This window comes from Aulonocara stuartgranti (genome assembly GCF_965226115.1).
Source record: "Aulonocara stuartgranti genome assembly, chromosome: 6".
Taxonomy (NCBI): domain Eukaryota; kingdom Metazoa; phylum Chordata; class Actinopteri; order Cichliformes; family Cichlidae; genus Aulonocara; species Aulonocara stuartgranti.
This window is the reverse complement of record NC_138944.1, coordinates 3,291,980-3,314,728: the sequence shown is the minus strand read 5'-3', so window position 1 is coordinate 3,314,728 and position 22,749 is coordinate 3,291,980. Positions and strand designations below refer to the sequence as shown.

At 42.6% G+C, this 22,749-nt stretch overlaps 1 protein-coding gene across 2 annotated transcripts in view; it reads right to left on the bottom strand.

The window, feature by feature from the left end:
* LOC309708576 (ras and Rab interactor 2-like) overlaps nt 1–22,749 on the bottom strand; it is a 38,546-nt gene that overhangs the window by 6,742 nt on the left and 9,055 nt on the right. For both annotated transcript variants that reach the window (XM_082536742.1, XM_082536743.1), the window contains exons 2-8: nt 21,504–21,639; nt 13,672–13,766; nt 13,185–13,374; nt 12,986–13,103; nt 8,590–8,662; nt 7,906–7,997; nt 2,406–3,782 (exon numbers count right to left, since the gene is read on the bottom strand). In XM_082536742.1, the coding sequence (XP_082392868.1) occupies nt 2,406–3,782; nt 7,906–7,997; nt 8,590–8,662; nt 12,986–13,103; nt 13,185–13,374; nt 13,672–13,766; nt 21,504–21,572 (2,014 nt within the window). In that variant the 5' untranslated portion in view covers nt 21,573–21,639. The remainder of the gene's footprint in view (nt 1–2,405; nt 3,783–7,905; nt 7,998–8,589; nt 8,663–12,985; nt 13,104–13,184; nt 13,375–13,671; nt 13,767–21,503; nt 21,640–22,749) is intronic.

The window sequence follows — 22,749 nt, the reverse complement described above, 5'->3', positions numbered from 1 at the left end:
ATCTTAACACTAAAAAGCAGAAAAAGGTAAATAATTGGAAGAAGGATCAACGCATGCCTTTCAAAGCTGAAGCCGCAAAATGAGTAAATAAACTAAACTTTAGAGTTTGACATTCAAACACTTGAAATCAGGTTGTGTCAGATAGATTGCATGTTTATGGCTCTGATAAGGTTAAAGAGTGACTGACCTCGAGTGTGAGCTTTAAGCATTCCGGTCATATACCAACCTGGAAGCAGATTGTACGCGAGTGTAAATACAACGGCTCCGTCTGTACCTCTGACCCACGTACCCGGGCTTCAAACCATTTCCTCAACTATGCCCAGCATGCTGCATTTCACACAATCGTGTGTTATTGTTCACTGACAGCGAGTATTCATGCAGCACAGGCAACCCCAGCCTCCGGGCGCTGTTTATGCCAGACTTATGCAATGATTTACGCAGAACAAAGTACAGTGCATGCACGCACAGGAATCCTGTTCTTATGAAGAATTGGTATTCTGTTTTGCTTTCTTTGTGAGCCACAGAAGTACAGGATGACTACCTCCCAATTATCCCGCTCACTCTGTACGAGAGCCAAGTGCTGTGGCTCACCTGAGACAAGGGCTTGGCGAGTCCTTTATTGCAAAATGCTTACAGATATAAATCTAGAGCCATAAAAAGGAAGCCTTGGACGACTCTGTTAGATCCTCACGTGCACACAAGGACGTGATCGGAGCCTCCTCAGGATCGACCGTTACATTTTCTGACTTTCTGATTTGTTGTTAGGTTTTATCTCAAAAGCAATTAAATCGGGAGGCAAACACGTACTCCTACATCTGACGGAACACCAGAAGCGCATAATAAATATCTCATTTACTGATTTACACCCCGCCTTTCTTCGTCATTCACATTCTCTGTTTACTTATGAATTGGGGTGTGTGCTGCCAGTCAAAAGCCTCCCTATAAGCTAACCATTCTGCTTCTCCCACTCACAATACTTCAAGTGTTGCACTCTCTAAAATCACTCCAAATTTTGCACTTCAAGCTTTCCTTTTCATTATAAACACAACAGAACATTTTGTTCTGCTGCAACATAACTGCACTCCCCAGTATTTCTGTAAACACGCCCGAGAGGCTCGAAGGGTCACCTTAGCTCCACTTCTCCTTTTTCACAGTTATGTGTGAGTGTAACATGACATCAGGCGGACTGTCGGCTCTCAGCTCAGACTTTTTATTCTGACAGCTGACAAACGAGGGCTTAATCTGAGCCACTTTATACTCATTTATGTTTCAGTTCTGGTGCTCACAAATGTTCCAGCAGGCTGGATGTGGCTCAGACGTCCTGAGCTGGGTTACAGCAAGTATTATGGGTGTTAGACTTGGCCAAAACTCACAACACACCTCATTTGGCTCATGTAAGGTGGATGTGGGGCTAAGTTTAGGCAGCCAGACTCATCCTGATACATCAGCGTCACTCAAGGCCAAACGTGGCTCACAGGAAACTGAAGATGTGGGCCACATTTGGGCCAATGACTAGTAAAGTAGATTTCCATTTTGCAAACTATTGAATCAAAGTCTGCCTGCTTATTAAACATGTTTACATTAGTTCTCCTCTCCAAAGCGAACCTTTGTGAGCGCGAGATTGTTTATGTGCGGTCTGTTAGGACAATCAGAAAGGATCATTTCTCTGTCCCTGAACAAGGCTTTGCTGTTATTGTTTACAATGAACAAGGGGATGTGAGATGTGTGCAAAGACATGCTCACATATTCTGCAAAGCAAGTGCACAATAATCTGATCAGAATGAAGCGTCCCTTTCAGAGAGTTTTCCATATATGCAAACTATTTTTTCAAATGTTCTGACATCACTGAGAAAGCAACACTTTAAAAAACATATCCAGCAGGACCTGATGGATCCTAACACGAGCAGCAGTATAATGATAATAATGAATGAAATGAAGGCATACGAAGGTACTTTTTGACACAGTTCTGTAGCCTTGAGTCCTGACATTTAATAACAGCCCCACCAAGTTAAATATACACTTAAAAGCAACACCTGCCCTTCAAAGTCAAACTCAACTACAGTGTGAGATTATGCCGACAAACACAGGCCAGGAATAACTCACTAGGGCACAGCACGCTGGCATGTCTGTAATTCAACACGGCTAATGAGGCATGCTAATATGGAAAGTTCAACGACACAATGCAAGGCTTCAGCACTGTCGATGAATGTAGTGATTTTGAAACCCTCTGAATCACTAATGGCCCAACATATCTGGAATGTGAACATGTAGAGATCTGAAAGCTGTCAGATATATAACAAAAACATGACACACGCCCACACCTGCACCCACACAAAGATCTTTTACAAAGTCAGGATGAGCCCATACTACAAATCTCCAAGTCACATTTCACTTTAAACACTTACCAATCTGGTCCTCGGGTATGAGGGACTCGATAGGAGGGTCGAGCTCAGAGCTCTGGCGCAGGTAAGCCTTCATCTGTGTCATAAACTGCCTGAGAGTCTGCAGAAAATCCATCCCTGATGTGTGACAGCTTCGATTCTCCTGAACGAAGCCGATGTAGTCCTGAACCAGGGAACCAAAGTACGAGCTTTTGTCCCTGGACAGCTCAGCGATCCTTTTCACCGTCCGCCTCTCCGGGGTCATGAGGGAGCTGAGCATGCCGCTGACCTTACTGAAGCGCCCCTTCAAGGCCCTGGGAAGGATGAAGGAACTACCGCTTATATTCACGCCGACCTTTCGGCTCCGGGCTCTGAAGGATGGACGGAGGCGCATTTCTAAGTCTGTCTCCATTCCAACTCCGTAGTCCTCCTCCTCTTCTTCCCCATCGTCATCGTCCTCACTGCTGTCCTCCACCGGGTCTTGGTGATTTAGGTGTAATGATGGGGTAGGGGTCAGGCCCAGGGAGAATCCAGGAGACTGGGAGTATTCCAGTGAGTCGGAGGAAGAAGTAGACATGCTCATGTCGCTGAGTCGCTGGTGTCCCCTCTCATTAGGACCGGACGGACTCTCCAGATCCGCAGGGGTGGCAGATTGAGGCTGGCAGGATGGCAGTTTGGCACGAGACAGGGCCTTGGCGATGGTCTCATCATCCAGGGCAATGTGGCAGCGGTGAGACTCCAAATCCGGCTTCTTTGGCCTCGGAGGCGGTGGGTTTGAAGTCACGGGGATTGGTGAGCTGCCACTTTTGGATGATCCGCTGTGCTTGATGCCCATCGAAGGTCGAGTGGGTGCCGGGCGCTTATTTGAGGATTGGTGCTGCCTTGTAATTACAGCCTCTGGCATGCTCTTCGGTCTGGCAGTAGCTGCTGGAGGTCCAGGTGGAGGTGGGGCAGGACGCCGGCGTGGCATCGAGCGCGGCGGTGGGGGGCGAGGGGGCCGCGATTTGCTGTTGGGTTTGATTTTGTCCACGTGTGGATCACTGCTTTGGCTGCCAGTTAAAGGCTTTGATTCCTCTGCATTCTCCAGGGTGGACTCAACAGCCTTTGAGGGCGGCTCCTCCTCAGAGCTGCTACGGCGGTGCGGATGGGTTTGGAGAAAGAGCGGGTTAACAAAGCACAGAGGACCGCTGGAATGTCTTCTCTCTAGGTGAAAGTTAGGTGGAGGTGCATGGGATTGTAAGGTTGCCGGTGCGCTGTCACAGTGAGCCCTGGTGTGTCTCTGCTGTGACCCCTCGACCTCGCTGTTCCTGTTGGTCCGCTGGGGACTGAGGGTCCGGCTCAGAGGGCGACAGGGACGGGGGGAGGTGTGCCGCTGACTGCACAGGGCAGAGTCCCAGAAACCTGTAACACACAGACGTAAAGAAACCGTCAGAGGCAAACATTGACCAGCGTCTCCTGAGACAAGTCAAAACTCCCACAGAGAATAAATCCTCAGAGCAGCTGCTGTGTTCAAATTAACGCAGCAGCAGAGTTTTCAGCAGGTTCTCACCACTAACTTTGTTGGCTCCCTTTAAGTTTTCAAAGTTTGTCCGTCTTTCCTGCTCGTTTGTCGTCTAGAAGTGTTCCATACTCAGCCCGTGCCTCTCTGCTCTGACTCACTGGATGCCGACACACACCCAGAGAGAGGGAGCCACACATGCTAATCACACAGTGGGAGGGCACTAAAAACTCCACATAGCGCACAGTCCCTCCACCCCTTTCTTCCTGCTCTGCATTTCCTTGTAGCTCTGAGTCGATTCAGTATCAATCTTCTTTCTTCCTAATATCTAGTGTTAAATTTAAAGTCTGTGAATCTCATTTGAACAACTTTCTTCTTCTGTTTCTTTCTTACACTGACAGTGCATAAACATGAAAGGGGAGTGGAGGAAATGCTCTCTCACTCCACTGAATCATCCCATTGTTTTCAGCTGCTTGGCAAGACAGACCTCATTCTAACACAGCTGCTGCGAGAACAACTACAAAATAAAGCATCTGTGGAATCCCATCATAAACGCACGGCTACAGCATAAAGATTTAACCACCCTTTAAGAGAACAGACAACAAATAATCCACACTCAGCATACATCTACACAGTTGTTGCCACTTAAAAATGGAGACAAACTCGGGGGAAATGAAGAAGCAGCTCCAGTTGCTAGGTCAGTTTCATATGTCCTGTAATCCTTTGGTGTCTGGGGACTGAAAGCTGCCTGTGGGATTCTTGCTGGTCCATGTGAGCAACGAGCACCTGACACTGTGGTGTGTGTCTGCAGAGCAACCCAACAGCAAGCAACCCAACCTGAATAAACACCACACGTAAAACTGACTGACCGCAGAGTGGGCTGAGCGCAGTTCCCCTTTATCCAAGTAAAGACGTGCACTTTAAAGTGCCTCAAACACACTTTCACTTAGCTTAAATACTACAAACAAGACATTTGTTTATACTGAGTGAAGCTCACCACATTAAAACCACAGGTTGTTTTTTTTTATATATAAATAAATTCATTAATTCAATGCAGAAGTTACTGACAATAATAACCTCATCACTTCCTGCATGTGCTGCAAACTAAAACAATATCAGGAAAGCGAGGAATCTTCCACCAGAGATTCCTTAAGGTTTTTATTGTGAAATATCCATGCAGGAAGTCTTTAGAGTCTTTCGTCTGCCCATAGACTGTATATAAATGATGGATGAAGTGACAGTGATGTAACCCATGCTGCTGCCATGTTTTTTTAGAGTAGTAAATACCATGTTCAGGTGAGAGGGTGTTAAATTATCAGCTACATAAACGATCTACCTACAATGCACAATGCTAATGTGCGCTATGCAACAAACTAATACAACATGAATTTCTAACAGCTACTGATTTCACTAACCAAACTGTAGCACAAACACTTTGGATGGTCTTGCCTCACAGCATAATATTTGTCAGATTAAGTTATTACAAAGGGAAAAACTAACCATAAAGACCAAAACTGTTTTTGCAGCACGCTGTAAACATGGTGATTTCTGCTGTGAAGCCAGACATGCAAGATTTAACATGTGTATGGGGATTTACTTGCTTAAACAATGTTTGCGTGCCTTAATAAGTGGATACAGGTTAATTTAAGTTGCCACATTTGCATAATTTTCCAAACCCATAAGTCCCCACTTGGTCTGCAACAATTTTTAGGTAGGTTTTAAAAAGTGACCCTTGTGTCTGTCTGCGGTTTTAATGATGATATCAGCAATGCTAACATGCATTTGTTAGAGTGGTATCTCACTTTGCAATGAGCAGCAATAATCTGTAGTATTTTGCATTCTAAATGGAAAGTTAATGTCTAAGCTGAGATGACCAAACTCACAGCACTGCTAACAAAAGTCATGCCGATAGGGAGGATAAGAGTTCAGCCTCATGAGAGATAAACTAACTGATTCACGGGAGGCGCAAGATAAGTTTTGTTTCTTTGTTTTTTCCCTTACATGTGCGTGGCCAGAGTCCACAACGGTCTGCTGTTTGTCTTTAAATAGAAGCAGTCCAATGACGAAGGGGAGTTTCCCTCAATGACAGGATAATCTTGCAAATCCGGCATTAAAGAAACTGGCTAATACTTAAAGGATGTTTCGGCCACTGTGCTTCATCACAAAGTAACTCTGCACGCTTCCACCCACATCCATTCATAGAAGACTGTGAAAAAACAATGATAGCGTTTCATCTTGGTAATGATGATATTATGTTAGCACACATGCTTGCAAGCCTTTTGTGTTTTTATACAGGTCTGAATGCAGTGCAATGGCATGTGTGTGCTCAGACAGCAGTTGGCCGTCTGTAGCTTTCCACTCGCCACTCCCTTCTCTCCCTCATCAGGGGTGAGTTATGTCGTAGGCTTCTGCTGACTCACCCGCAGTTTCACAGGAGCTGAGCTTAGAGTAACTCGGAGCGATGTGAGCAAATCTGCTATGAAACCTGACCAGGATAGTCAGTGTGAGGGAAAACAAACAGAGCACCTGCAGCACGAACACTGACCTTTTTATCTTTGCTTTGTTTGCCTGCCTGCACTTTACAGATCAGTAACCAGGTAATATTACAATTTCCAGTAGATACATCGAGCAAAAACTCAAACTGGAAAGCAAATTAAAAAGATTTGGAAACCAAATGAACAGTCTGAGTTCAACGCACTAAGATTGAAAAGCAGCCTTTACTTACTTACTCCTCTAGTTTACATTAAGTGAAAATAATAGCACTAAAGACACTATGTACCTATGTTAAAGTACCTATGCAGTGATTTCTACTCTGTTTGAGCACTCGAGCAATAGTTTCTTCCTGTCAGGACAAAGCTGAAGGAAACTGATTAGCCAAGCAAGAAAGAAGAAATCATAACAATTAGAATTTAAAAAAAACAACAACTATTTATCAGTTTGCCTAGCACTTTTAATATAAGGGATAGAAAATACTAAATTAGCATGAGCCTTAGGTCCTAAAGACAATATCAAACTGGGTGTGAAAAGTGAAGCCAATGCACAAAAGACAAGGTAATCCCATCTAATGGGTTGACTTGAAAAAAGTCCTTAAAAACACTTCATTGCTAAAGGTTTTCACTCATCTATCCAAACACAGCTGTATGAAAATCAAGCACCGACAGAAAGGGTCGCTCTCAGGAGCTCGGTGAATTCCCGCATGGTGCTGTGATACTCTTTAAACACTTTCTCTAACGGTGTGTTCACACTGAACACGATAGAGGTGGCCAGAGCGTCAGGTTTACATGTAAAGTCAATGGAAAAGACTTTATGGGTTCAGTCACTCATTTGAGGTCATATTGAAAAAAACATTAGGTCCCATTTGTAAATTTCGATCATTTTAAGTTTCAGAAAAGAAGATTATGACAGCACCGAGCTGCTCCTTCAGTGTCCGGCTGCAGCACCTGCGGTGTGAGACGGACAGATTTCACAGGTCTTTCCTCCCTTCTGCTGTGAAACTCCACAACATGGTCTCTGCAGATGACCACACATGTGCAGACAGACACACATCCAATACACAACGATAACTTTCGCCCCATCTCCCTGATGTGCAATAGTACCAACTGCAATTTCCCAGTTTAGCAGTTTTTTATTCTGTTTGGTATAGTATGTTATTCTGTCATATCGTATTCTATTCTATTGTTTTGTTTGTTTTTTCATTTTTCTTAATTTTTACTGTTCTTAACTTACTTTCTGCTGTGACCAAAACATTTCCCACATGTGGGACTAATAAAGGTTTATCTTATCTTATCATCCACATTATAGACTTAAAGGCTCATTTCGAGGCTTCATAATGGAACTTCAATAATCAGCAGCTGATGTCACGATAGCTACATCCTTATGCTATTTATGGTGGAGGTGCAATAACCACATTATCAAGACATACCAGGTAGAATTTACCATGAATTAAGTGCAGACAACTTGGAGATATACTTGTGAGAAATCCAACATGTTCATTCAGGGTGTGAGTTTACAAAGCAGCAAGGCTACCTGCTCCAAGCTGAGCCACCTCCTCCAGCTCTTTCTGGGTCTTGGCTGAAGCTATGGCCTCTGGGAGTTTGAGTGTGAATGGCAGGATATCTCTAAAGAGACAAAAACAAATTAAAATGTGTTAAGAAAGCAGAAGAAGGGATAAACATAGGAGCTGAAGTAGCTGTCGAATTAAAGGTCAGTCGTGAAAGAAACGTGCATGTGTGACAGATTTATGTTTATCCATCGTCCTCGTTTGACATAAAATCCTGGAACAAAAGTGATGACGCCTCAAGTCTGGTTGGCAAAACACGACCCAAACACGGTCATACAGATAAGTGCCTTCATAACACACCCTTGGTTTTCCACTGCACTACATTAACGCCACTTTAATACAGCGCTACAGATACACACACACCCCGTGCTCAGACTTTATAAAGCGAACACGCAGCTGAAGACGATATCTAAAGACAATTTTGTGTCCATTTAATTCTCTGCTTTGTTGTGTCTGCCATTTCTTTCAGCTCAACTATTTCCTGTGTCTGTCTGCGTTGCCCCAGCTGGCACGATATAAAACAAGAAGCGAAAGCCGTGAGCGCTGAGAGCGGACTGCTTACTCGACATTATCCTCATCCATGCTTGAATCATCACAAAGCAACAGCAAAGAAAACCAAACAAAGAAGCTGCCTTAGGTGGGGTATTTACCTGCTGATACAGTAAAAGGCCACGAGCCGGAACAGGTCTGCAAAGCTGATCCCAGATCCATCGAGAGAAAAGGCTGTAGGCAGATGAAATTTACAAAGATCTCATCAGATTTCACACACAGGAAGTTAATGACATGCAGTGCAAGAGTTCACCGAGGGATTTCTCGCCTAATCAGCATTTTTTCAGGCTTGTTTATACTGATGAGATGGTACTTGTGTCAGAAGAATTAAATAAACGAGCCCAACAATTCAGCTCAAAGAAAAAAAAAGGTTCTCAAAGGATAAATTAAAACGATGTGACTGCAACATTTTCAGACGACCTTCGTCAGTTACCCAGGGTTTCTCCTCTTCACTGACTCCAGGTACAAACTGCACATGCCCACTTCTCCGTCGCTTCTGGAAGAACAGGTCAATAATCCAGAAGCACAACAAGTTTTACAAGTTCTCTTATCTCCTCTGGGTATTTTCCCTCTTTTGAACTGGCAGTTATAACACCAGGTCAGGGTGTCGAGTTCCCTCACTGTCCTCACGCCGCATAACAAATATGAGGATATAAACATGTCATCTTGTGTTCTGATTGCTGAAGGCAAAGAGACTCTTGCATGAATCTGTGGTGAAAAATAATAAAAGTGGACGTGCCAATAACTGACTGGTCTTGGCGTACTTAGAAAGCTGGTGCGTTCGGTTTTTGGTGCAACGTTTTCGTCATAGATGTACATAAAAAATAGATTACATCAGCCACTGCTTTGTGACGTCTCTTTGTGAAACCTTCATCATGAGTGCAGGGCAGATGGGACACATTTATGATGTTAGCAGGCTACATTTGTTCATAAAAGGATACAGATCAACAGTCTTTCCTGAGTTTCAAGTTTTATTGAATACAATATGATATTCATGCTGTAAATTAAGGTGACCGAGTTCAAAGGTACACCTGCTGTGAGCACACTTCTGTCTCACAGTGAGATCTGCATTATGTCTGGCTACACAACGTTAAGGTGGCCGTGGCCAAGAAGCTCGAGGCGTCAAGAATGAGACTATAAAACAGCAGGTGATGTCACGATGACTACCTCAGATCATGAGTTCTGATGAGTTTGATCATTTTCTCATTTATTATTTTTTATTTCTAGTATTTAGATCTCTAGTATCTGAAATTAGACCACGAAATAACTCAACATCTACATAAACTGACAAAATCTGGGACAGTGGATCGTTCCAGGTTTCAAGTTGAGATATCCTCAACAACTGTTGAATGGATGTCATAGACCTAAGAGTTCAAATCTCTCTCAGGTGATTTTCACCTCATTTGAGACTTCTTGGCTCTCTGATACACATTTAGGGAAGTGGCTTTGAGCTTTTAGTTTCCATACAGTCACATACAAAGACAGAAGTTACTCTTCTCATTATGTGCACAGGCAGAGTTTCACAAAGGAAACTTTTCTAAAGTTGTATTTATATATATACATAATTAAAAGCTTTTAAGTTCACTTCAAACACTGTGTACAGGGCTAGCTTGACGAGGCACGCCAACTATAGAGCAGATAGAAGAAAAAGCAGGCCTAAGGCACAATCCCATCTGTGCTGTCATTTCAGCAGGGAAAATCCACAGCTGGTATGTCGTCACTTCTTGGCAGTGTTGCAGTTCAATGACTAATGCTGACCATACATGCAACTGATTTACTTTAATATCTCAGACGTTAATGTTACAATTAAAAATGACTGTTTAACAGTTCAATAAAGCTTCCACAAAGCATAAGGAAGAACCACAACAAGCAGGCACAACTGCAAAGAGCTTTAGATGAAAGAGGTCAGCGCAGGTATGCTGCACAAGCACAAAGGTGACGAAAATCATGGCTGCTGTGCGTGTTTGCTGAAGATAAGTACTATAATTGCTCTTACTTAAACAGAAGCCTGTGTATGTTATGTGTTTTCACATGGCAAACCCTCAGGACAAAAGTTAAATCTAGACGAAAGGTTCATTTCAGCTGTCATTTGTTTGTAAAACCCACATTTCCAGTATCACCAGTCAAGCCTTATAGGGCTGGCTCTTTCAGCAGTTGTAGTTTGGACACTGTCTACGAGCAAAAACAAGATGAGGTCATGATGAGTTTGGAGATCTAAGCTGAAGCACCGTCAGAGGAAATGTGTTAAAATAGTAAAAATACAATAGAAAATATTGGATTTGTTTTTAATGTAACAACATTTCGGCTTCATTATCTTAACTGGATGCTCTGCTTATTTCCTAGTCTGCTCCCATCTCACTTCCTGAGCTGCGTTCACCAAAAATCACAGGAAGTTATAGTTTTTGGTTTATTCTGTGTATCCTGTGTGGGTTTACAGCTCCTGCCTGGAATCAGCTGCACAGCTCTTCTGCTTCTGACTGAACTGCCTTAAACTGGACACTGCAGGGAAGTTTTCTTTTAACTTCAAGCGTCTTATGTTCTCGTGCAACATTTAATGGCTTTGGCTCTTTGTTTATTCTTTGATTTATCCGGATGACCAAATTCTAACTATAGGTTTTAAAATCCTCGTACAAGCAAGTCTTGTAACTTGGGAAGTTGGCATGAATGCAGGAGGTTATTTTTAAGCCCCAAACTAAAGAGAGAGTCACAGCTTTCATTTCATTGGTCAGTGGGACATAAAACTGGCCTGACTTACCATCTGTGTTGGTCAAGTTACTTGAAAAAAGTATTCAGTAACTAATTACTGATTACTTCCCCCCCAAAAGTAATCCCGTTACTTTACTGATTACTTATTTTCAAAAGTAATTAATTACTTAGTTACTTGTTAAAAACACGATTCACAACCTGAATAGGTGATAAAGCGATAGATCTTTCAGCCCAATTCTACTTTTTCTGCATAATCCATCATACAAAATGTAATCAGATGGAAAAGTCTCTTTTTAAAACTTGTTTTATTAGTTTTAATCTTTTAACTTTATGCATCAAGCAAAGATTTAATTATATGCAACATTCTCTGACTGGAAGAAATTAGTTTAACATTTAAACCTATTTTCTGCACATTCCAGGACATAATTTTTTTTTTTGTGTGTTTATCTTTCAAATAGATGCAAGTAAAACACAGCAGAAAATAAATAAAGTCAAAGACTCAGCGGTCCAGTTGCTCTATTTTCACCTGTAAAGCAGGAGCAGGGTAGGCGGAGGTTTACCCTGGTGCAGGTGTGCCGCGGTCAGTGGAAGAATCCGCGAGTTTCTCTGTGAGTTTCCCATTACGTCGTAGCTACTCGGTGCTTGCTCGGAAGTTTAGGGGTTTTTTTTGCTGTAAAAAGAAGTTTTCTTCCCACGCACAGCGGACACTAATGTTTTTGTCACTTTTTATGGAATCAAACTCAAAGTAAGGTCAGTACTTCCACACTTTAAACGCTGCACGCTCATACTCTCTCCCACACTCGATATATGATCCATTGTTGATCTGCACACAGCTGTTGTCACTAACAGCGCACTCGCTTACGTCACTGTCATGAGACACTTTCGCAAAAAAAAAACCCCCAAGGTTTTAGTAACGCAGTAACGCAGCGTTCCTACGGGAAAGTAACGGTAATCTAATTACCTTTTTTGCAATAGTAATCCCTTACTTTACTCGTTACTTGAAAAAAGTAATCGGATTACAGTAACGTGTTACTGCCCATCTCTGCTCACCAGACAAGTCCAATTAAAAAAAAAAAAAGTAATCAAAACAAAGAAACAAAACCTGCTTTCACCCAAAATAAGGTTTAAAACAGTCGTCCAGCTTTATGCAACGATATGATTGGCTCCTGAGTCTTCCAAGTGTCTAGCTTTGTTGAAAGCCTCTTTGGGGCAGGGACGGGACAACTGCCAATTTTGTCAAGAATTCTCAAAAATATTTACTCCTGATTGTTTGAGCCGTCTCTCCCTGCTGGGCGCCACTTTAGTGAGCAGTGGGCGAGCAGCCATTTCTGTGCATCTTGCTCCTCACTTTCCCATCCGTCTTCACTGCTTCACTAAAGGCAAAAACGATGGTGTAATAATGTCGTTCCGGCAATTTTCTTGATCAGTTACATTTAAAAAGAAAACAAAACTACAATAGTACACAATGTAACATACACATGTGGCAAACCGCCTCAGTCATAATCTGATTCTTGTTTCGGTGTTGGTTTATTTCTGGGCATCATTTGCAGAGGTGGACAGGAAATGGTGTATTTAAGTCTTTGACCCAGAGGACAGCGTGACTGCAGAGGCGGCTGTGGTCGAACGAGATGTATTCTAAGGACCAAAGGAAACTGAAAGCCTCGTTTTAGCCGTCTGACTCATCTCTGCCATCGCAGCTTTTTGAAAAGTGCTTTAAGAGAATGCAAATAATGACTCTGACGTCTAGCGGAAAGTACTTTTTAGTTAAAGGTAGTCAAACATGTCACTTACTGTACTGACTCTCTCTGACAGGGAAGTGGCTGATGGGAGTTCCCGATTCCTGATCCTCCTGCAGACGCACGGAGAGGACCTTTCTTTGCAGAGCGACAGACTTCCTCACCAAAAACACCTGCACCGCGAAATTAAATGTTTGGAAAGACATTCAAAGGAGACATATTAACATCTGCATCCCAGGACGCGACCTCCTCACCCCTGGCGGCTGTTTGAGCAGTATGCGATTGGCCTCCTCTTCGCTGACCCCCAGCAGCAGCCACGCCGGGTGGGTTTGAGTCAGCCGGTCCCACACGCTCATCCTCCTCCGCAAGGAGTCGTACCCAGAATCCCTTTCACCCACCAGCCCACCGCAGTGGCGAGCCTGCAGGTACACACCGCTCTCCAGCCTGCCACAGAGAGAAAGACTTAAACACTTTTGCCACCTGCTGGTTGTTTGTATGTTTTTTTATATGTTTCCTCCTAACCAAAAAATAACTTAGAATTAATAAAATAAGTCAATGCCGAGATTGTCTCCTAGTATATAAAAAGAAAATAAACATTTTCAGACTGTCCTCCAGACCTCACCATCTAATTACAAATTTATAATAAACTCCAAATGGATAGAATAAGCACATGAAAACAGAAAGATCTGTGTCATAAAGTCTGGAATAAAATACTTGATAGCACATAGAAAACAGGCTCACCCTTGTAGCTCCACAGGATCCTTGTCCACAGCATGAGAGACCTGAACCATCTCCTTCTTCAGCTCTCCGATCTCCAACGCAAATGTGTCAATCAGCTGGAAAGAGACAGAGTGAGAGGCTGTGACTCTGGAGGGAGCGTGAAAAGGAGAAGAGGACGGACGAGATGTAAATGAAACATAAATTATGAAACTTAAAACTGAGCCTGAGCTAGACTGGACTGGAGAAACTGTTACTCATTTTCCGGTGTAGACCTCATTTCCTGTTGGAAGGAAACAGACACAAAGCACAGAGTGAAAAAAAAAAGAGGGAAAATTTCTCCTAATCCTCCTGCAGATAACAAACTGCTGCCCAAACTGAAAATGCTGTTTCTAATTCAGACAGGAAGCCTTCAAAGAGTCATCTGTGACAGGCAGTGTTGTTTTCAGGTCGGCACAGATAAGGCTTATCACAACTGTCATTCAAATCTAGGTCCGCATTTAGTTTGGAATATTTTAGGATTCGAGCAGTGATGACATGGATGATACGGAGTCTGTTTTACAAACCTGGAAAAAAGAACAAAGAAAACAAAAACCTGCTCGGTTTATGAAATGATTGGAGACATGTAGATTTTGGTGTCCCCAACTGTAATCCCTCCAAAACATTAAAGCAGCCATGGTAACAAGTACCAGCAAAGCTAATTTGAAGCTCCAGTCTAAATGAATGGGCTTGAATGAGAAAGCCATAACTTTAACAACAAGAGAAAAACTCTAAGTTTGCAACTTGGAAGTTATACTTCCACTACAGTTATTACAGTTACATCACTTTGATGGTATTCTCCTGCAGATTATGCTGCCATGTTTTGTAACATGTAATTTTCATGTAATCAAATTACTTAAAGTCAGGATTTGGTTGCTTTGTAAATGTAAAATGTTCAGTTTAATGGAATAAGGTCAAATGAAAGTGACTGAACAAACCTCTCGTTTTAAATATTTCAGCTGTATTTTGCTCTTAATGTTACGAGGGTCCAGAGTCACTTCTTTGGGTGTGTGTGGGTTTCTGTGATGTGGTGTCTTAAGTGTGTTTCTGTTCCTTTCCTTAAACTCCTGAAACAAAACTGCGAGAGCTTTTGGCAGAGTCTCTGTGTCGGACTTCCTGCTTTCCTCAAAAAACAAACAAACAAACAAAAAATAAATAAATAAATAAATAAGAACCCAGCGCAGACTGGAGACTTGCTTCTGTGACACCTTTAAAAAAGGTGAGTGGACTCGCAGACATCGCCTCGGGTGGGCGCAGTGAGTGTTTGGTGTTTACTGTACAGGTGAGCAGTGTCTGATCAGCCCTTTTTCATGACACGTGGCTTCAAAGATGGTAACAGTAACAGAATCCTCACCTCCAAGCTTCAAAAATAAAACTTTGGATCATCTGGATCAAATATGATCCATACTGGCTCCAAAAACTCAACAGTGTCAACAAGTCGGCTGAATTTTCAAAAATGTGAATTCTTCCATCTTTTAGTCTTTGAGGTCTGCTCAGATTTCCGGATGTTTATTTATGATCAATATCGAGGAAAACAGCCCAAACTGAATCAATAATGTTTCATTTGCGTACATTTAGATTTCAACTTGTTCCACTGTATTTCACCCATAGTTCATGTACGTTTTTCTCTCCAAGCTCTGACTCACTTTCACAGTAAGCTGGTAAAATCAGAGGAACCAGCAACAAAAACTGTTGCAACTTCCTTTTATTTTAAAGCAAACGTGTGCCCCTTTCACCCCACACATTATCTCTGAGTCGTCTGCATTCAGTTAAAACACACATTCTGGCAAAATTAATTCCTGTATCGGAACAACTGTGTGCAATTTACTCCAAAATGTACTGGAGCTGAAAACTGTTTGGCTGCATAAAAATGTAACTGATTTCATGTTGTCTTTTTTCACTGCAATTCCCACATTCCCTCACTGCACATTTTAGAGAACTCCCAGGGGTTCAGAGCCTCCTCGTCGTATCAGAGCAGATGTTGAAATCTGGATGCTTTTCACTGATTATCTGGGTCAAACAGTGCAAACAGGGCTGCTCCTGAAAGCCTACAGTATTTATCTTTCTGATATTCTACATTAAAATGCAACATTTAGGGAAAATATGCCAGAAGGATGTGTATCATCACAGAAACGGCACATTTGTAAAGATTTTATGAACTAGCGCGCCCATTATACATTATAACCAGCAGGAGGCATCCTTCTCCAAACATTCTTCCCTAAACTGGGCTCCAGGCCAGACCACAGCCACCACAGGACCTTCAACCCCCCCTCACAGGACTAAGTGGAGCCAGCTCTGTAAAAGCCACAGACTCCCACAGCTTTGCATCAGGTCAAAACTCTGTTACACAACACGAGCCGATCCCCAGTGATACTGCAACACCAAACAACTAATATCTCAAACCCAGAGAAGGAGCTCTCAGCCGGAGCCTGGGTGGAGACAGAGGCTGACCAAAGCTGGAGAAACAGCCAAAGATTTCATGCTTCAAAGCATCAATTTTCAATCAAGAAATGTAAGAAATGTAGAAGTAGAAGCTAGAAAATAGCAAAGTGGAAGTTTGAACAGCATGAACCTTTAATTAGCACGGGTAATCCCACAAAGGAAAACATTTGCTCTCATGTTTCATCCTTCTAAAGAACTAACGAGCGCTCTCCCATGCTGCTGACAAAGATTACACCACTTCAGACCGCATTGTTTACAGTGTTCCTGATGACAGATCCAGTTGAAATTCAAGCCACTAAACCAACTCGGAGACAAAAACAAAGCTGGCAGCTCCCTCTGCCAGAGCGCCAGCGTCACATGGATGAGCGTTAAGTTGTTTCAGGTGTGTAGTGTTACCTGACATCATCAGCTGTAATGTAATGTAATTATCTGAGTTTGTATTAGCCAAAAGATAACATGGGAGGGAGTAAAATACACCATATGTTTGTTGTTGGAAACAGTTTCCAGTTATAATGCACAAAATGTTTTAAGGCTAGTGGGAATCACATAATAAAGTTGGAATTTGTCAGGCTGGTGTTGGACAGTACCAGGTTAAAAGTTTCCCCTTCGTCTTTGTAGTTAAAGCCAGAGTCCAGTCAAGTCGTAGAGCATACGTGAGCGTGGCATCAGTCTGCTTATCCTAATGTCACCTTCTAGCCTTTAAAACGGTTTCCATGTTACAGAATCATACATGAACTTTTTTTCTCTGCAGAGCCTCATATCCTGAGTTTATCCAGTGACGGAAAGAAGGAGAAACATTAGTTATTACATATTGTTGAGACGGGCACTGAATTATATGAATGCGAAAGTAGAAAGTGAGCCAGAAGAGCAGACATGGGAAATTCCTGACCGATAAAACGAAGGTCAGTGAGCATGAGCGCTGCTGAGTGACTGGATCTGGGCAGAGAACTCTAACGATGATACCCAACACAGGCCTTATGTCACACTGATGACCTTTAGAGAAAAACAACCCACATCCATAAAAAAGCACTCACTGATTTATACAGAGCTTTATAAACAGGGTTTATTTTCATTCATTATAGTTTATTCTTAACAGCACAGGTATGCAGAGCAAAGGCAGACTGAAGCGCTCAAACACAGCTCCTTCAGCAATGCACGTGTGTGTGTGTGTGCATGCGTAGACGTAATTGATTCACTGCATGAGCTGCTGTTAAAGCCATGGATGGAGTCAACGGGAAACTATGTGTTTGGTTTTGACACACAGACGCGTACAGAGCGCTTTCACAGGGTTATTAAAGATGGAAAAAGCTGCAAAGGAAATTAAAAGTGTGACTTTGTTTCTGAGTTGCTGGTCTGGTCTAAAGACGTCTCTTTTACTTTCAAAGGGGTTTTACTCATTCCTCTGTGCAGGGCACTGATATATCATACAGATAAACTGAGCTGATGCAATCACTTCAGGGCTAGTGGGCATAATACACATAATAAGGATTTGTTACATCACTAACAAATCTTTGTTTTCTTTTTTTAAAAGCCCACATTTTACAAAGCCAGAAATGAGACCATCCTCACTGCCCTCTGGGAGAAACTGCCCAGAACAGAAAAGAGCTTCAAGTGTTATTCTTAGTAGGCTTTCAGGGGTGCAGAATTAAAGTATAAGCACCATAATGCCAGAGAAATGTGCAACGTGTGAAGAAAAAAACAAAATCTAATAATAAAAAGTTTGCACATATAAGGCAGCTTCAGAATCAAACCATAGTGGAGAGATGACCTCGTGCATGTAAAAGATTTTACATGAAAAATCAACTTTTCATTAAAAGACTGTATATAAAAATCTCTTTTACACAACTGACTTGCCAGTAGAGGGCGGGCACACACACACACACACACACACACACACACACACACACACACACACACACACACACACACACACACAGGTGGTGCTGGGAGCCTGTTGTGGTGGTGCAGAGGAGCATCACTATATCATCAGCATAGAAATGAAGGTTTGCTGCAGTGACATTTGGACCAACATTATAAACAACAGCTGTCTGAGAACACAACCCTGGTTCATGAAGCAAGGTACAAATGAATCCATCTACCTGTACGCACGTGCTCATGTCCCAGTCATACAGGCCTAGAGACTGCTCATTGACAACCACTGGTCACCAGGGAAAAGTGTGGTGCTAGAATAGCATTCCCCAACATTTTGGAACCACGGCACATATTTCACATTAGAGAAATCACACGGCACACCACAAAACTAAAATGTCACAACAAGCATATTGATAATTTTTCTCCGTGCATCAGGTACAGAGGAATTGCTTTCTTCTGACCACTGCCCATGCTTCATCTGGATCGTAACTTTCTCCAGGACCCAGCTCAGACTGACTACCTTTTCTTTTCAAATATTTTTTTGAAAATTTTGCTATTGCTATTATCACTGTGGTCTCAAAGCTCGGCTATTGTGTCATTTCTTCTTCCTCTTCTTCTGTTTTACTGGCAGTTGAGAAGCCATTTAATTAGAGCAGGTAGTTTTACTGCCCTCTAGTGGAGGAGAATGTAACTGTGTTGCCTGTTATGCTGATCACTTAGAGTACTAATCAGTACTAATCAGTACTACTCAGGTGGAACCAGATAATCTTCCACGGCACACCTATGTGCCGCAGCACAGTGGTTGGGAAACACTGCGCTAGAAGATCCTGTGGTTTCCAGTAGCTGGAAGCAAGGAAGACGTCCAGTTGTCTGCAAACGCTTGCCTAATATTCTCCAAGCTGTTGTGAAACTGTGAAAGCTGTGGCATGGATCGGCTTCAAAGTAAAAGTAAAACCTTGCCATAGCAGAGATACTCACAAAGGAACATCTTTTACTGTGAAGGTGAATGTTTCTCATGTCAGGTCTTCACTTTTTCAAGCTTTGCCACAGTTTGCAGAGTAAATGTTACAATCTTCCGTGCAAACGGACGGTTGGGGCAATCTGCTAGCCCCGAAGCAATCATAGGCTGGTTTTTAATGCTGCACCATTTTTGCAACCAATTTCACCCAGCAACAGGCAGTAACCACTCATCACCAGTTGGGAAATACACGTTTTCCCTTAACACCCCATATTTGCCAGGGAGAAGTCGCTTAATAGTATCTAGGCCTGTGTGGCTCAGGCATTAGATGAAGTTAAAGGTCAGCCTCAGAGTTAAATCAGGGTTTTATACCACAAGGTTAGGACAATCCGTTTAACACTGACCAAGGCTCACACACAAAATAAAATGTTTAGGGCACTGAAAGATAAGGAAAGACTGAGGAAATCAGAAGCAGCGAGGAAACAGATTTACTGTCATGTGTTAACTCTCGAGAAATAGATCAGGTCTTTTCATAACACAAGACTACAACAGTACATACAGGCACTGCATGAAAAGGTTTTCACATCTGAGTGACACTTGGAGCAAAAATATGCAACTGATTGCAGAAGAGAAAGAAAACAGAAGAAATTAGGAGAAGATGAAGATGAAAGGGAGAGAGAGGAGTGGACAGAGAGAGGTTTTTATGAGTCCTGTGAGTGTGTTTGTCAGGCTGCCAGGAAGAGCAGCTGGTTTTGTTCATTTCCAGAACTTCTTCGATGCATGGCAGAAAGTGGAGGAAAACTGTCAAACACACTGATCCACTTTGGTATTTCATCAGTCAACAGTCCATATTTCCTGATTATATGAAGGAAAAGTGCTTAGTCAGAATTAATAATGGTGAGAATTTAAAGTTAAGATAAAACCTCAACAGGATAAAGAAATCCCAGAGTGCATAAATCCAAACAGACTCTGATGAGTGCTTTAAAAATACTAATAAAAAAAAATCATGAAGACATTCATGAGTCTGTCTCAAAAATGGTAAGAAGAAAAAAGATTACTGAACAGGGGTCTATGAAATTATTTGTGATTGTCAATAGATAAATGTGGCCAATCAAAACTTTTTTTAAAGAAACTATATGCAAGATCCCAAGCCTGGAATCTTTCCCAAATCAAACATTCAGATATTCAAGATCATCAGAAACCAGCACCATTGCTGTCGAACAGCAGGGCGCCAGAAAAAACTGAGCTCCTGCTGGATGAAGACAGTGCAGGAGGAGAGAGGGAAGGTGTATTTGGTGGCAAACTTAAATAAAAGGGGGAAATGACAGGTAGAGGGAGAGACCTGGCTGATATATGGTTTGGCAGAGGAGGAATAGTGAGGGGACACTGGGCGAAGGATGCTGAAGATGGAGCTGCCAGGAAAAGAAAAAGACCACAGAGACGGTCCATGGATGTAGTGAAGGAGGACATGAAGGAGGCTGGTGTGACAGAGGAGGTTGCTGGGGTGAGATGGCGGCAGATCATCTGCTGTGGCAACTCGAGAGGAGGAGGAAGAAGAAGAAATGTGATAGCAGTTTAAAACACTCAGAAAAATACTTAATTATCAACAGAATAATTATGTTAGTTATGCTGAGGGGTGTGCATGATAACCAGCTGAACAGCTGCTGCCAGCGGGGAACCTTTTATGACACCAGTTTGTAGCTTAAAGCAAAAATTCTTGTTCACTTTCACGTTTTTATTCTAAACTCTACTGGGGCAGCTTTGCATAACTAAATGTTCAACATAAGCCTTCTTTATCTTCATCTCCTGTCTAAAACGAGCTGCTTTAACTCCTCCTCTTTAAGGCAACTTTCTTCTGATTGGCTGCACCAGAAGGTATGAACAGGTGGGTGGACTTTTTGTTTTCACAGCCAACATCTGTGACTATTTATCTGATATGTGTTTACACACCTCTCTGCATTTAATCATTAGTTATTATTAATCTCTGGCTCTCTTCCACAGCATGTCTCTGTCCTCACTTCCTCCCCCAAACCCAGAACCTGTCACAGCAGATGGCCCCGCCCCTCCCTGAGCCTGGTTCTGCTCTGAGGTTTCTTCTTGTAAAACAGGAGTTTTTCCTTCCCACTGTCGCCAAAGCGCTTGCTCACAGGGAGTTATATGATTGTTGGGTTTTGTCTATTTTCTTTGTATTATTGTAGGGTGTTTACCTTTCGATATAAAGCACTTTGAGGCAACCGTTGTTGTGACTTGGTGATATGTAAACAAAGTTGTATTGAATTGAATGTGTAAATAAGTTTCAAATATGAAACAGACATTCATCGTTTCCTGTCCTGATCCGTCCAATCAACCAGTTACCTCGGTTTTCACATCACCCTTAATCTAAATCATCTCAGCTACAGTTTGTTTGTTCAATTAATCCAAAAGGTAAAAAAAAAATTGTTTAAATAGTTTCATAAAATTCTGCATCTGCCACACAAATGTGATGACTTACTTTTCTGCATGATCTTTGTTCTGCTATGTCTCCACAGAGCTGTCCAGTCCTTACCTTAAAGAAACTGCTGCTCCTGTCTGTGAGACCACAGGAAGGATTTCTGGGTTGCGAGCTGGAGGCCATGTTGTCTTCCTGTCAGCAGGACTCGGTCCTTCTTCCTTTTAGGTCAGCGTCTGCAGAGGCTGGCGCTCTGTGGGACACAAACATGTTTCACTTCAGACACTTGAGCTGTGGTGCACCCAGAGGAAATTCCAGTTTCGGCCACAGTCGGGGTTACAGTGATGCTCGTCTGCTGGGAATCTTTGATTGTCACTCTCCTCCCCTCCCCCTTTTTTATTTTGGGCTGAACTGCTGTCCTCTGATTACCTGTCTCCACCGTTTCCTCACCGTATCACATTTTCACTCTCTTCATTCCTTCATCCTGTTCTCATGTCCTCATCCCGTCATTCATAATTTATTTTCCATCCCGGACAGCCTCAGTTCCAACACAGCTGCTTTCCTTCCCCACCCATCAAAAATTAACGTCTCCAAATATGAGAAAACGTAAATGTCTGGTGGTTTTTAACTTCCATAAAGTGAAAACAGAAACAGGCCTGCACCTTCACATTTTTAAAATCTCTTTTATGGTCTTTATCTTTGTCTCTTTGTCTCTCGACCTGCCCTTCTCTGCAGCCAGGCTGAAACTATTAAGACTAGCACTTTCCTTTCCTGCAGAGGTTCATAGTCCTGGTGAATCAGGGCGATGCGCCATTTGTCCGTCAGTCTCCACATCCACTTTTATCTCCCTCAGACAGGAAGCCATTAGCCCCACCCCTCACCCCCCCACCCCATCCCTCTAACCCGACCACCACCATCACAGACTGAGGGGGAGGAAATAAAAAACCAGAGACAGTTCACAGGTTCAGGTCAGGAAAGTGACGACCAGCTCATCCACACTTCATGGTGCCTCAACGAACCCACCCTCAGTTCAATGAAATATAATACAGAACATATCCTGGTGCAACAGTTTGAATAAAACTATGAATCTTCATGTATTTGTCTGCAGTACTGCTCTGATTCAATTATATTTTTATCAGGTTTTTAAACACTGATTTATTGTATCATATTTAAATTTGTATTTTTACTGACTTTTATTTAATTTTACTTATTGAGACATTTTATTACACGAGCCTTTAACCATCCAACTGTCCATTTTCTATCACTTATCCAGGGCCGAGGTTCAGACCTCCCTCTCCTCAGCCACTTCCTCCAGTTCAGTCGGAGGAACACAGGGGCGTTCCCAGGCCAGCTCAGAGATACG